The 15,304-nt window shown below is 33.4% G+C and overlaps 1 protein-coding gene and 1 pseudogene across 1 annotated transcript; both read right to left on the bottom strand.

Moving 5' to 3' along the window:
* Nucleotides 1-4,385: 4,385 nt before the first annotated feature.
* On the bottom strand, nucleotides 4,386-5,325 carry LOC146894202 (olfactory receptor 8K3-like; annotated as a pseudogene).
* Nucleotides 5,326-12,596: 7,271 nt separating this feature from the next.
* Nucleotides 12,597-13,553, bottom strand: LOC148122502 (olfactory receptor 8K3-like). Its single transcript, XM_087903841.1, has one exon. It carries the CDS (start codon nucleotides 13,551-13,553, stop codon nucleotides 12,597-12,599), a length of 957 nt encoding a protein of 318 aa, XP_087759967.1.
* Nucleotides 13,554-15,304: the final 1,751 nt, after the last annotated feature.

Below are 15,304 nucleotides of genomic sequence, written 5' to 3'. Positions count from 1 at the left end.
TTATCTTAAAAAATGTCCATTTCTTTTACATTTTCCAACTTTGTGGCATATAAACTTTCGTAGTAAGATCTAATGATTCTCTGAATTTCCTCTGTGTCTGTGCTTATATCCCCCTTTTCATTTCTGATCCTATTAATTTGCATGTGCTCTCTCTGCCGTTTGATTAGTTTGGATAGGGGTTTGTCAATCTTCTTGATTTTCTCCAAGAACCAGTTTTTTGATTCATTGATTCTTTGGATTGTTTTCTCTATTTCTATTTTGTTGATTTCAGCCCTCAGTTTGATTATTTCCAGTCTTCTACTCCTCCTGGGTGAATCAGCTTCTTTTTTTTCTAGAGCTTTCAAGTGTGCAGTTAGGTCTCCAATGTGTGCTTTCTCCGTTTTCTTTATTTGGGCACCTATTGCTATGAACTTTCAACTTAGCACTGATTTCATAGTGTCCCATAGGTTTGAGTATATTGTGTCTTTGTTTTCATTAACTTCAAGGAAGACTTTAATTTCTTTCTTAATTTCGTCCTTGACCCAGAGGTGATTTAGTAGTTGACTGTTCAACTTCCATGAGTTTGTTGACTTCCTGGGGGTAGCATTGTTGTTGAATTCTAATTTTAATCCATGGTGATCTGACAAGACACAGGTGGTTACTAATTTTGTATCTGTGGGAGTTTGCTTTGTTACCGAGTATGTGGTCAATCTTCGAGAAGGTTCCATGAGGTGCAGAGAAGAAGGTATATTCTTTTCTATTTGGGTGGAGTGTTCTATAGATGTCTGTTAAGTCTATTTGATTCAATACCTCCAATAAATCTCTTAATTCTCTGTTTGGTTTCTGTCTGATTGACCTGTCCATTGGTGAGAGAGGAGTGTTGAAGTCTCCTACTATTAGCGTGTGTGGTTTGATGACTGCCTTGAGTTCTAGAAGAGTTTCTTTTATATATGTGGATGCCTTTACATTAGGGGTATATATAATCAGGATTGAGACTTCTTCCTGATGAGTTGTTCCTGTTATGAGTATGAAATGTCCATCTCCATCTCTTCTGATTGATTTTAGTTTGAAGTCGATTTTGTTAGATATTAGAATGGCCACACCCGCTTGTTTCTTAGGTCCATTTGCTTGGAAAACCTTTTCCCAACCCTTTACTCTGAGTAGGTGTCTGTCTTTGTGGTTGAGGTGTGTTTCTTGTAAACAGCAGAATGTTGGATCCTGTTTTCGTATCCAGTCTCTAAGTCTGTGCCTCTTTATAGGTGAATTGAGTCCATTGATATTAAGAGATATTAATGACCATTGGTTGTTGACTCCAGTCATTTTTTGGGGGGGTAATAGAGTGTATGTGTTTTCCTTCTTTGAATTGTGCTAGTGAAGGGTCGCTAGATGTCTGAATTATTGTAGTCAGTGTTTGCAATGTTGGATTCCTTGGGATGTAATTTTCCTTCTAGTATTCTCTGTAAGGCTGGATTAGTAGTTACATATTGTTTAAATTTGTTTTTATCCTGGAATATTTTGTTTTCTCCGTTGATAGTGAACAAAAGCTTGGCTGGGTAAAGTAGTCTGGGCTTGCATCCATGGTCCCTTAATTTCTGCAGTACCTCTATCCAGAACCTTCTGGCTTTCATGGTTTCTATAGAGAAGTCTGGTGTAAGTCTGATAGGTTTACCTTTATAGGTTACTTGACCTTTTTCCTTTGCAGCTCTTAATATCCTTTCTTTAATCTGACTGCTTTGTGTTTTGATTATTATATGGCGAGGGGATGTTTTTTTCTGATCCAGTCTATTTGGTGTTCTGTATGCTTCTTGCACCTTCATAGGAATATCTCTCTTTAGGATGGGAAAGTTTTCTTCTATAATTTTGTTGAATATATCTTCTGGACCTTTGATCTGCAATTCTTCTCCTTCTTCTACTCCTATTATTCTTAGATTTGGTTTTTTTATTATGTCCCATATTTCCTGAATGTTTTGTGATGAGAATTTGTTGGATTTGCTGTTTTCTTTGGTCAGAGTGTTTATTTTCTCTATGGTGTCTTCATAATCTGAGATTCGTTCTTCTATCTCTTGTATTCTATTGGTTAAGCTTGATTCTGTAGTCTCCGTTCATTTACCTAGATTTTCCATATCCAGCCGGCCCTCGGTTTGTGTTTTCTTCACTGCCTCCATATCAGTTTTCAATTCTTGAACTGATTCCATTACCTGTTTGATTGCTTTTTCTTGGTTTCCCAGGGTATCATTTACGAATTTACTCATTTCTTCAAACTTTTTGTTATATTTGTCTTCCATTTCTTTACTCATTTCTTCCATCTTTTTGGTAAATTTCTCTTCTAATTCTTTAAGAGAGTTATCCATAACCTGTTTAAGAGACTCTACTGCTTTCATAATGACACTGTTTTCCACTTCTTCCGGAATAGGGCGTTCAAGTCCTTCTGTCGTAAGATCGCTGGGATCTGGTGTTTTCATGTTGTTTTTCAGATTGTTGGAGAAATTCTTGCCTTGGCGCCTGCCCATCTCTTCCTTCAGATGCTCTCCAATGGCTCTTTCCTCTGCTGGGTCTTCTTCTACTGGATTAGTGCCCCTTGCTATCCAGGAATCACTTTGCCTGCAGCCTTAGCTTGCTGCAGGCAGGCTATTAGAGCAAAGGGACTTCCTTCCCTTTGCACTCACCACCTGTCCCGACCCGCGGTGCCCACCCCAGCTGAGATGGAGGAATTTAAGCCCCGAAAAAGGGAGAGAGGAAGGGAGGGTTTCGAGCCCGAAAGCTGGGATGGCGTAGCAAGAGAGAGGGATTAGCTGGGGGAAGCTGCCCCTTTGGAGTAGCCAGGGAGATAAGGATGGCGGGAATATTGTGTGTACCTAAGTGGACTAGTATGGCGGTCAGCACACTTACCCCTCCACAGGATCAGAGCCCCTCGCTGGTCAGAAGACTCCCTGCCTGCGGTCTTATCTTGCTGCAGGCCGGCTATCAGAACAAAGGGACTCCTGTCCCTTTGCACTCACTGCCTGCCCCGGCCTGCGGTAGATTGGTACAATCTTAAACCTCAGACTGTTTACAAACATTCCAGATGACCCTAATTTTTTTGTTTTCTCTTTTTAAATTATGTTGAAGATAATTTTAATTATATTGAAGAAACACATAGAATTCTTTTTAATCAAATTATTTTAACAATGAAGTCTCATGTCAATTATTTATTGTAACATTTTATATAAAATAAACATTAAAATTAAAGTTAACGAACTGATGAGCTAGCAAAAAGTTGTAAATTTCAGATTACTAAAATAAGCTTTTCAATAAGAAATGCTACTCAACTTTTTATCCGTCAGTATTTTTTACAATTAATACTTAGAATATCATGATTTTAGTTAGCTGATAAAGTACATATGTAATAATATCCTCTTTATACCTATTAAAAATTATGTTTCTTACTAGATGGATGGACTTAATGCAGAAAAACAAACTGATCAAAAAACTGAGAATAAGGGGTGGTAGTGTGCTTGAAGGAGACAGCTGTCTCTCTCTCTGTATTGCTTAGAGGAAATCACAGAGGAGGGAGTAGAAAGAATTGAAGAGTTGGGGTGAGTGAAATCATGTCCTCTGAACAGGACATTGTTGTTTAACTCATGCATTGCAGCTATGGTTGGCTGTATTAAAATGCCCTAGACTGGGCTTGCCAACATTCCAATGTGTATTGGGGGAGACTTTGACGCTCCATTATTTCCCAAAGGAAAGAAATGGACTGTCATTTTCTTGGGTGGTGCAGCTATAAATAGCTTACCCAAATTCTTTTAAGCAATCTGTCACCCAACCTTAAGCAAGTAATTCTTTTTAAACTCAATGAATAACACATAACAAAGAAGAAAATAGAAGGAAGGGGGGATGTTTGAAAAGAAGGGTTTCAGGTAGAGAAGGAGCGTGATGAGGGAATCAAGAATGGAAGTGACAATAATTAAAGTGAATTCTATAAAAGTATGAAACTGTCAAATACACAAAAACAAAGATAAATAAAAAAATTAATTTCAAAAAATTTAAGTACATGCAAATACTTTCAAATGTCAGAATGTTTATTTAAATATGGAATATCACAAGAATGTTTAAAATCCTCTTTTGTACACAGTGTACTCTTTCTCATGCATCATATGTCTCTTTAGATATAAAACTTCAATTCTATAGACACCAAGTTTGCTTGTATTTTGCGATAGGCTTGGCTGTTATATTTGAAATATAAAATGCTCTGAAGAAAGTCATTCTCTGCTAATGCAAGTATAATATATGAGAATTTGATTATCACCAGAATTGAGGTAGTTAAGTACATGTTGAGCATACTCTTGTTTCTTGTACATTATGTAGGAAAACAAAATGGGCCCATATTCAAATCTGGCTTGAAGGATTAGTTTTATATGTAAATTTTAAGAAAATATGCTAAATAATTTTTGCCACATTCTTTGGAGGGCATCTTTAACATCTTTGTTCCTCAGGCTATAGATCAGGGGATTCAACAAAGGGATGATAAGAGTATAAAATATGGATGATATCTTGTCAGTATCAATGGAACGACTAGATTCCGGTTGTACATACATAAATATCAATGTCCCATAGAACACTGTCACCATTGTCAGGTGGGACCCACAGGTGGAAAAAGCTTTCCGTCTGCCCTCAGCAGAGTTCATCCTGAGAATGGCTATGAGAATAAACAGGTAGGACATAAGAATAACCATAAGGGAAGAAATCAAATCAAAAGCTGCAAAGATCATAACTATCAGTTCAACTTCATGGGTATTTGAGCAAAGCAAAGATATCAAGGGGATACAGTCACAAAAGAAATGATTAATGACATTATAGCCACAGAAGGACAAAGAGAAAATATTTATGGTGACAACAAGGGACATAAATGTGCAGTAAAGATAGGTAATTGTGACGAGGATCCAGCATACTTTATGGGACATGATGACAGTGTACATCAGAGGCTTGCATATGGCCACATACCGGTCAAATGACACTGCAGACAAAATAAAAAGCTCACTTCCAATAAACAGAAGGAAAAAAGCTAGCTGTGCAGCACAAAGAAAATAGGAGATTGAATTTTTATCTCCAATGAAGTTTACCAACATTTTTGGTCCCACAGTTGCTGAACAAACAAAATCAGTAAAAAGCCAAATGTTTAAGGAAGAAGTACATTGGTGTCTGCAGTTTGGCATCTACATTGGTGAGAATGATGATCCCCAAGTTGCCAATCAACAACAAGATAGATAATAAGGAATAAACCAAACAATGGGGCCTGAAGCCCAGGGTTGTCTTGATGCCCATTAGAATGAATTCAGTCACCACTGAGAGGTTGTGTTTCTCCATTCTTCTTTATCATAAAAACAGCTATAATAAAAGCAATAGAATTTTAAATGTCTTTTAGTATTGATTACCTGAAGAATAGTTATTGTTTAAGATTACAAGTAAGAAACATCTAACATTTCTAACTTACTTTTTGAAATAAATACATTTACTCACAGGAATGTGCAGATAAAAAGACAGAAAATAATTTGCATTTCTCACTTATTGTAATTTTAATGAAAAGTATTTTACTGTTTCAAGGTATTGTTAGTTATCCCAATTCAATATAAATGACAACTTTCCTCTAAGGTTTTTGCAGCTGATTAGTCTGATAAACACCATATGTAATTCTTAATCATCTCCAAATAATATCTATACCAATAATCTACATATAATTTTACAAGCTTCTATAGTTATATTCTTAATAAAGGACAGATGATAGATAGCTTACCCAGGCATATATACAAATGTGCACACATATATAGAGGATAAATGAAAAGGGTACATGAGGATACAGGTAAATAAAATTAAAATAAAACTATGATTAAATATTGTTAAGACTTCAATTTTTAAATATATTTCTAATGAATTTTCATTGCACTGTTGTTTTCCATATGCTTTCATTTTATTTAGTAAGAATAATTAACTCAATAACATCAATAATACATATGTCTATTCTGTTATATTTTCTAATGATAAGGTAAAAAAAATGCTCATATGTGCCTGGAGAAATGTGTTATAGGTAAAAACACAGACTGCTGTTGTAGCATATTCAAGATAGGTTTTCAGCACTCATACCAAGTAGGTATTTATAAATATGTATATTACATTTATATTTATATTTATGAAAATACAAATTGCCTTTTATAGTATAGTTGTCTATAATAGTTATAACAGGTGATACAAACAAAGATGTAAAATTTTTTGAAGTTAATCACTGTTTCTGAAAGAGGTATTTTCTACAAATACATATGTACTCACTTTGTCTTTTGTACAAAGGTTTGTCAGTATAGAGAAAGTCCACACTGTGCCAGGTGAAAGCATTTGTTATATAAACACAGCAAGAATATAGTTTTACAATATTTGAGAAGTATCTTCCAAAATTGCAATGAGAAAGTGTTTAAATCTTATTAAATCTTATTTTGTTTGATGTGCTAGTAATAACAAAAATATATTAAAAAATAAAAATATGTCACTTGCATGAACCAGTAATCCTGTATGTTACAGAAATGCACATATACTTCACCCTAGTACTTTTAGATTTCATGGAGTACAATATACTTTTAAATTATTTTCTAATTAATCAAATTTAAAATTTAAAGCTACAGTCCTAGAAATTTCTAGAGAGATGACTGTAGAAAATGAGCAATATTTTGCCAGTGCCACTAAGTGTTTGCTTAAAATTCTTCTATTACCAATAATTGCTTTTTATGTCAATATGATGTAGAACACTTGTTTAACATGAATGTGTCATGCATCATTCTCATCAATGCAATTACCTACATACCTTAAGTATTAAAGTATTTTTGAGTTGATTATAGAAAACACTGTAATCACAAAACCTACCTCTTTAAAAGTACATTAAAATGATTGAAACTCTGCCTTGAAAATATTCATATGGTTTAATATTACATCATCTCTTTTCACATTTGTACGTATCTGATTTTATAGCACAGATATAGGAATTTAAATATTTTCTAAGAGCAGGTAAAATGTTTATGCCTTAAGTTGCTTATCAAGTTTCTCTCTAACTTAAAATAATGGGGGGGGTCTTCTTGTTCATCTACCAGGGAGTAGGAGAAAAGACACAAATGAAATAAAAATAGACAGCAACATTAGATCACAATGTCAGAGCACATTGTGTTCTTTTCTGTAGTTACTGATATCTTAAACCATCCTGCGTCCCTTACCTATGAAGAAAGTGCCTCAATGTTCCTCCCATGCATAATTTAATGCAGAGTGTTGTGTGCTAGCTTTTGAATATTTCTTCAGACTTTAAAGAGTCTCCTCATGGATGTGACAGGCAATTCTTTGATTCGTCCACAATGTCAGAATGCTTTATGAAATGTCTGGAGACTGTCCATTAATCATCATGAAGCATTTGTGTTACACTTTTAGTAACTAATATTATAACACCAACCAACATATGTCTAGTTTTATCTAAAATTATTTGCATTATAAGCTCAAAGGATATTCAATTCATTGTATCCAATTCATTTTAGCTTAATTTTAACTGGTTATGAAATAATAACAACTTAAATATCTAATAATAAATGAATTGGTTTATAAAATGTGGTGCATACAGTCACTGGAATACCATCCAGCCTTAAAAATTATTCTATAATATGTAATAATGTAGATGAATCTGATCATAATGCTAAATTATGGAAAATTGTAGATGGCTACATAGGATCCAGATAAGCCGTAGTCAATAGAAGGATGAAATCTAAACTTTAAGAGCAAGAGATATTATTAAAGTACACCTATTTTGTAAATGTCCCTCATTATTTATACATTCATTAGCTGCCTTCCTATTATAAGAGAGTACTGATATGCATTTGAATAATGGTCATTCTAAATATTAGGAAGTGTGGGACAAGGAGAGGTGGCTGTGCAGTTGGAAGTTCAAGACTTCTCTTGTAGAAGTTCTGAGTTCAATTCCCAAATCTCAATTGTGGCTCAAAACAGCCTGTGACTTCATGTCTAGAAAAATCTGCATTCATGGTCACTTGTATACACATAATTCACATGAAGTCTTGTTTGTATGTGAACACGCACACACACATACACACATAAATTAATTGAAATAAATAAATATGGGGTAGTGCAAATATTATGATTTGTATTTTGAATGCTATGGTAGATTTTAAAACAAATCTTTTCTCCGTTTGTTTTATTTAGGGAAATTTCCATTTAGATTTATTTGCATTATTTAAATGACTTGTTTTGAACCACTGCCTTTTAGAGTTCTTTCTTATCATAGCCATGTCTCTTTTTAAATTTTATAGCTTGCAAACCCATTTTAGATCAATATTTCTCAAAATGTGGGTTGCAACCTCTTTGAGTCAAATGATGTTTTCACAGGAATTGCTAAAAACCCTCAGAAAACACAGATATTTGCACGATCATTTATAACAGTAAAAAAAATTATGGTTATGAAGTGGTAACAGAAATAATCCTATGGTAGGGGTTACCACACATGATGAAATGTATCAGAAGGCCACAGTATTAGGAAGTTTGAGAAATTCTGCTGTAGATTTACACTACAATCTGAATTTTTTCTTTTAACTACTATGAGCATTTTAGTTTGATTTAATCTCATTCACATATTTGTGCTTAATATTTGATGTTGAAAGTTCTCCATGCTTCTTTTATTGTTCTCCAGTACTTTTTATGTGTTACTCTAGGCATTTCATAGGTTGAGATGCTCTTTCTGTGTGAGTCTTAAACGATTCTGAGTTCATTTTCACTGTTAGTAAAACCTAGTACTCTACTTTCGTTTGCATGAATGGAGACATTCTCTTTTCTGACAAGGGTTTTTGGAAATAATTTTTAGAGTAGTTCCCACTGTCATTCTAGTTTATAAATCAGTATGTACATTCATAAAATCCCATGCCTATATCACGTGAATGGGTTGATCTTTAGGCTCTATAATTCTCTTCTGTTTTCATTTATGCCTTTATTATTATAACTTTGTAGTATTTTGTGGATTCAGGTCATTTAATGGATTGTCTTGAACCTTTATACTCAAAATGAATTTTGCTATGTTTTTTTGTTGTATGGTTCAGAAAACATGAACTCAATTGATTTTGTGCATTTTTTTTGTTTTAGGACTAAGGTACCTTTAATTTGAAGATGACATTGATTTTGCTGATGGTTGTAGTTATCTGTGTTGTTGATAGTGTTGTAGTAATGAAAATAGAATCCTACTCAAATCCCCTAACATGTTAATTTCTTAAATCCTTGAATATTGTACACAGTTCGATTTTAACATCACTTCACTTTGTCATGCACATGTTTTCTCTTTTTCATTGTAAAGATTCTCTATTATTTTAAATTTCAATTATTTTGTTATTAGGTATATTCCTTCATACAGTTGTGGTAAATGGAATTAATTTCTTCACAAACATTTAAAATGGATTGCTATAGTTGTGGAGAAATTCTACTGAATTTTGTAGGGTTTCTTATTCCTGCAACTTTCTGAATTTGTTCAATAGTTCCAACAATATATTGTCTAATGTTGTAGCTCTACAGCATCTGTATTCTTAAAATTACAGTGGAAATTATATGATAAAAATAGAGCCTTGATCTTATAGGATATATAGCCTTACTTTGCAATTACAACTTTTCTGGAGATGTTTTCACAGTTTCTGGGAGTTTTTATGTGTATCAACCCTGCTGTGTCTTGAAGTCATAGTCTCCTTGTAGTCATTCACCCTCTGTAGGTCTTATAATTTTTCTGTTTCCTTTTATCCACAGCTCAGTAAGCTCTGAGTGGAGGAGTTTTATAAAGACATCCCATTTAGGAATGAGTGATTCAAAGTAACTCACTATCTAGATATTGTCTAGTTGTGAATGTTTGCCTTAGCTTCCATCCACAACAAAAGGAACCCCTCTGACAGTGAGTGAGCAAGGCATTGATCAATGAGTATGGCAGAATGTCATTAGAAGTCATTTTATTCATCGTATCCGTTACCAGGACAATAGTATTTAGTCTTCCCCTATATATAGTTGTTTCTACTTCTGTGTGGATTTAAAGCTTTTTATACAATTCTATAAATAATCATCTTTATCTGTCTTCTGATGTTTTAAGAGTATCAGGGAAGAACTCTAAAATTTAAAGCTTTCATTTTTTAACTTTAATGGTTTTCAATATGGACAAACACATTTTCTGTTATGAGTCATAGATATCTGTCAGTGCATGTAGGAACACATTTTCAAAAACATGGACAGTTGCTGTTAGTCTACCACTACATCATAATGGGGCATCATTGCTCATGATGAAACATTGGCCTTTGTAAAAAGAACCATGCAAATATTAGTGAAGAAAGGTTTCTTGGATACAGCAGAGAAATTATATAATGAATCCAGGTTGGAAAATGATTTTATTTTTATCTACTTCTAGTTTTTGTTTAAAATGAATGTCAGTCTAGTAAAACACTTTTTTAGTTTGTTTGTATTTGATGAGTATGAATTTTGCCTTTGTGTGTGTATGTACACCATATGTGTTTCTGAAAACTGTAGAGGTCAGGGGATTTCATGGTGTTTCCTGGAATGAGACTGCTAGAGGTTTGTGAAAACTGTGCAGGTTCTGGAAATTTAGTTCAATGGTTACTTCAAGATCAGCACATAATCTTGACCTCAGACCTAATTTGCAGCTCTTAAAAGTATTTCTTAGTCACCTAAGGCATGCTTGAAATAAGCATTCAATATGCAACATACATTAACAGAAATAATTGAGGGCTAAAAATGCGAAAACAACTAGTCTGCAAAGGTTCTAATTTAAGTCGTTTGGCAAGAAAGAAGGTATATTAATGAATAAGGGATCAACAATTTTGTGGTAACTCTTAGTTTATCATATTTAAGTATTTTTTAGTTGTCGCAAAGAAAAATAACATTACAAGTTTTAATGTCAAGTCATATATGCTACTTATGAGAAATAATATTGGATGTGCTTTTTGCATATGCTTTCAGAGTCAAAAAACATACTTTCATTTTTTTCTATTTTTTACATTTATGAAGCCTTAGTCTGTTTTATGCATAACTGATTTTTATTATTCTTATTTTCGAAAACATAGAAAATAAAATTCTCATCTAGGTATCTTAAAATTTTACTGAAGAATTATACAAACACTTTTCCAGATATTTATGGGAATCAAGCCACCTTGCCCTGACTTTTCACGATGTCAGACTTATTTTTGATACTAATATCCAGTATTAAGATTGCCTTAATTACTAACTCTTATTCAGTGCTTTCTTGTCTATATAATTTTAAAATATATAGATTCGTTGCTAAGATAGTAACCTAAAAGTACTTGTTTTGTTCTTACAGATATTAGTTTTTCAGTACTTATTAGTACATATTAGTTTTTCAGTACTTATAAAAGAGGTAGAATTGAACGTTATGTTTATTATATATATTTTATTATTTTATATGTATTTTATTAAGTTATACAATATATACTCTTTAAAAACTAAAGATTAAAGTTATCTACAGAAGCTAATTAAATAAAAAGTTTTTATTATATATGAATATTTAATCTGCCATATGTTCTTTAAACATAGTATTGTTAAAACAAAATAGTATTTCTGTTAGTCTAGTCCAGTTTTAATTACTGAATAAAAAATAATGCAAAACTCAGTGGAAAAAACATAATGCAATTTATTAATGAAACAAAATATCAGCATTAGGATGATGCACACACATAATTAATGAGAGCCATCTTATAAAAGAACTGAATGACAGAAAGACAGTGAGTTTTAAATAAGAATCACTTGAATTTACAGAAGTCAAGTAACAGTAGTGCTAAAAAAGACAGTAGGAATCTAGTTCAAACTGGTACCAAATCCAAATCCATCCTAAGGCAGAAAGTGATAGATTATTTAGACCTAACAACTGATGGACTTACTTGTGCACAGATTCACCATGAGTTACTCAACAACAGATGTTGCATTATCTCTCAGTTACTGAGTGTCTAAATATGTAGAGTGAGCAGTTTCATATATGAAAGAACATTTGAGGAAAAAGGAAACATATTTAGATTTACCTTGGAGAAGGAGTAGTACTTGAACATATTTTCATGCATGACTCTCAACACGAGCTGCAATTAGTAGTTCTGTGTCATAATCAAATTTGATTTTAAGATACCCATATAAATGAAGTACAGCCTAAAACAGAAAGCCTGAATTCCACAAAACAGAAACTCAATTAGGAGCATACACTGGACATTGCAAATTTCACTATAAGGATAAAACGCCACACACAATCCATGGCCTTTTTGGCTTTCCTAAGCAATTAGAACTCACTAACACATATTTGTGATCAAGTGACCCTCAACCCAGTATTATTGTCTACAGACTGTACTTAACTTCTGCTATTGCAATTATTACTTTCCCTTGAGGTAAAGCAAATAACTTTTTATTTGTTCCCTAATATAGCTATAGTAAATAAAGTTGGATTTGTACCAGTATTCAAGTAGATGAAATATATCTTGAACCTATTCAGGATTGCTATTAAGAGAGCAAAGTGGTTTACATTCAATGCAGACTTTTATGGCTATTATTGTATGCAACTTTTAGGAAAAGATGTTGACTATCTTTTTCCAGGTTCTTCCTATGGCATCTTTTACATCTTTATTCCTCAAGCTATATATCAAGGGATTCAACATTGGGATAACGAGAGTGTAAAATATGGAAGACACTTTATCAGTTTCAAATGATTGACTGGATTTGGGTTGTACATACATAAATATCAAAGTCCCGTAGAAGACAGTGACCACAGTCAGATGGGACCCACAGGTTGAAAAAGCCTTGCGCCTGCCCTCTGGAGATTTCATCCTCAGAATGGCTATGAAGATGAACAGGTAAGACACAAGGACAACCAGAAGAGAGGAAATCAAATCAAAAGTTGCAAAGAACCTAATTATCAATTCAACCTCAAGTGTGTTTGAACAGAGCAAAGATATCAAGGGGATACAGTCACAGAAAAAATGATTGATGATATTGTAGCTACAAAAGGATAATGTGAATATCCTTAGGGTGACTAGAAGTGATACAAATACACTGTAGAGATATGGCATAGCCACCAGTATCCAACATCTTGTTTGGGACATGATAGCCATATAGAGCAGAGGATTACATATAGCCACATAGCGGTCATAGGACATGGCAGACAGAATAAAGAGTTCACAAGTGATAAAAAGAAGGAAGCAGGCTAGTTGTGTAGCACAAATATAATAGGAGACTGAACTATGTTCTGAAACAAAACTCACTAACATTTTGGGTCCCACAGCTGTAGAATATCCAAGATCAGTGACAGCCAGGTGTCTCAGAAAAAAGTACATGGGCGTTTGCAGCCTGGAGTCCACCTTGGTGAGGATGATGATGCCCAAATTGCCCACCGCACAGATCAGATAGATAGCGAGGAGCAACACAAAGAGTGGGGTCTGCAACTCAGGACGATCTGTGATGCCTTTAAGAATGAATTCAGTCAGTACAGTGAGATTTCCTTTCTCCATATTGCTGAATTTCATATTCTCTTCTGGATAAAAAAAAATACTTGTAGAAAAAAAAACACTTGAGACATTGTCACCTTAGAGCCATTTACTAAGTAACTATCTTCTAAATGTGAGTTATTGAAAATTTAATATAGAACACTTTTAAATGAAAGCATACCCTATTTATGTCGAGCAAAGTACACATGAAAAATAGTGCTTTGTTTCTCACATAAGGCAGTTTTTCTAATTAAAACTCATACAGCGTCTCAAATATTTCATTTATATAACTTTGGAGCTGAAACACTATTGGCAATAAATTGTTTAAAAACTGCCAAAACTTACACATGCCAGACTGTATCCAACTTACAGTCACAAGCAGTATACATTGTTTTTTAATTATGAATTCAATGAAAGAAAGGAAAAGTGAGAAAGGAAGGAAAGGGGAAAGGAAAGAATGAATGAAGGAAGGAAATTAGAAGGAAGCAAGGGATAAATGGGAAGGGAGGGAGGAAAGAATGAAGGAAACAGAGAAAAAGGAAAGAGGGACAAAATGAAAGGAGATGATAGATAAAAATAGGTGATAGATTAGTATAATAGGTAGATAACGTGATGGAAATGCCGATGTTGATGACAGAATTACAAAAACTAATTTAAAATAAACACGAGACTCTTGGGGTTTAGATAAGTGATAGGGAATTATTACTCTAAGAACATTTTTCCATACTTCTACACAATCATGAAATATTGACAATTAGTACATCCAGTATCACAAACTACATTACAGTTTTAGACTCTGATTTCTTAATGCCAAATTCCAGGAATGAGTATATAAATCATAATTTCCAGGAACACTTCTTGTAACTATAAGCTATATATTTCATGCCTTTTCAAATATTTGTTATATTAAACATATATGAAAGCTTAAAATATTAAAACAGAGAACAATTGAAACTGTTTTATGAATAAATGCAAATAAGTTCTATTTATGTAGATAAACAGTATACATCATGGTATGCAATGTGTGATGTATACAACAGACACCTTCACAAGAACGTGTGATGTATACAACAGACACCTTCACAAGAACGTGTGGTGTATACAACAGACACCTTCACAAGAACGTGTGGTGTATACAACAGACACCTTCACAAGCTCTATACGAGTACAGCTCTATGCCTATGTTGAAAGCAATGAAGTCTTTAACATGCTGGAAAGATGAAGAAAGATGAAAAGATCCTGCTATTTCACAGTATTTAGATATAGAACTCGTTGTCTGTGCTGGCATGTTCTGGGAATCATACCTGGGACCTTCATCATACTAAGCAAGAATTCTACTACTGAATATCATGAGCTTCTTAGGACTGTTTTGAGATAAAACTTCACCATGTGGCCCCGGCTAACTTCTTGCTTCTTCCTTTAGAATTGTCTAGCTTTTACTCTTTAATCACAGATAAATTTGAAAGTAAGCAGTTTATTTACATGCACATTATTCTGTAAGACATATATTCTGGTATTGTGATAAAATTTCAATTAATATACAAACATTCAAATTTTCCCAGAGTGTTCCCCACTGATTCTCATTGCCTTACTAAACTTCTGTTTTTTTGCAATTTTTCTTATAATATTTATAATTTTAATTCTATTTTGATGTTACCAGTATTTGTATAAATTTAGTAGCACTATTGCAGATCTATGTGGACATTTACATTGCAACTGAAATATATATATATTTTATATTTGAATATAAATATATGTAAGTATATATATATATATATATATATGAATAT

This window comes from Myodes glareolus, chromosome 3 (assembly GCF_982192425.1).
Source record: "Myodes glareolus chromosome 3, mMyoGla1.1, whole genome shotgun sequence".
Lineage (NCBI taxonomy): Eukaryota > Metazoa > Chordata > Mammalia > Rodentia > Cricetidae > Myodes > Myodes glareolus.
This window is presented reverse-complemented; position numbering and strand designations above follow the sequence as displayed.

Bases quoted from the DNA above. Each gene is read 5' to 3' on its own strand.
- LOC148122502 (XM_087903841.1), bottom strand. From the start codon at position 13,553: ATGAAATTCAGCAATATGGAGAAAGGAAATCTCACTGTACTGACTGAA.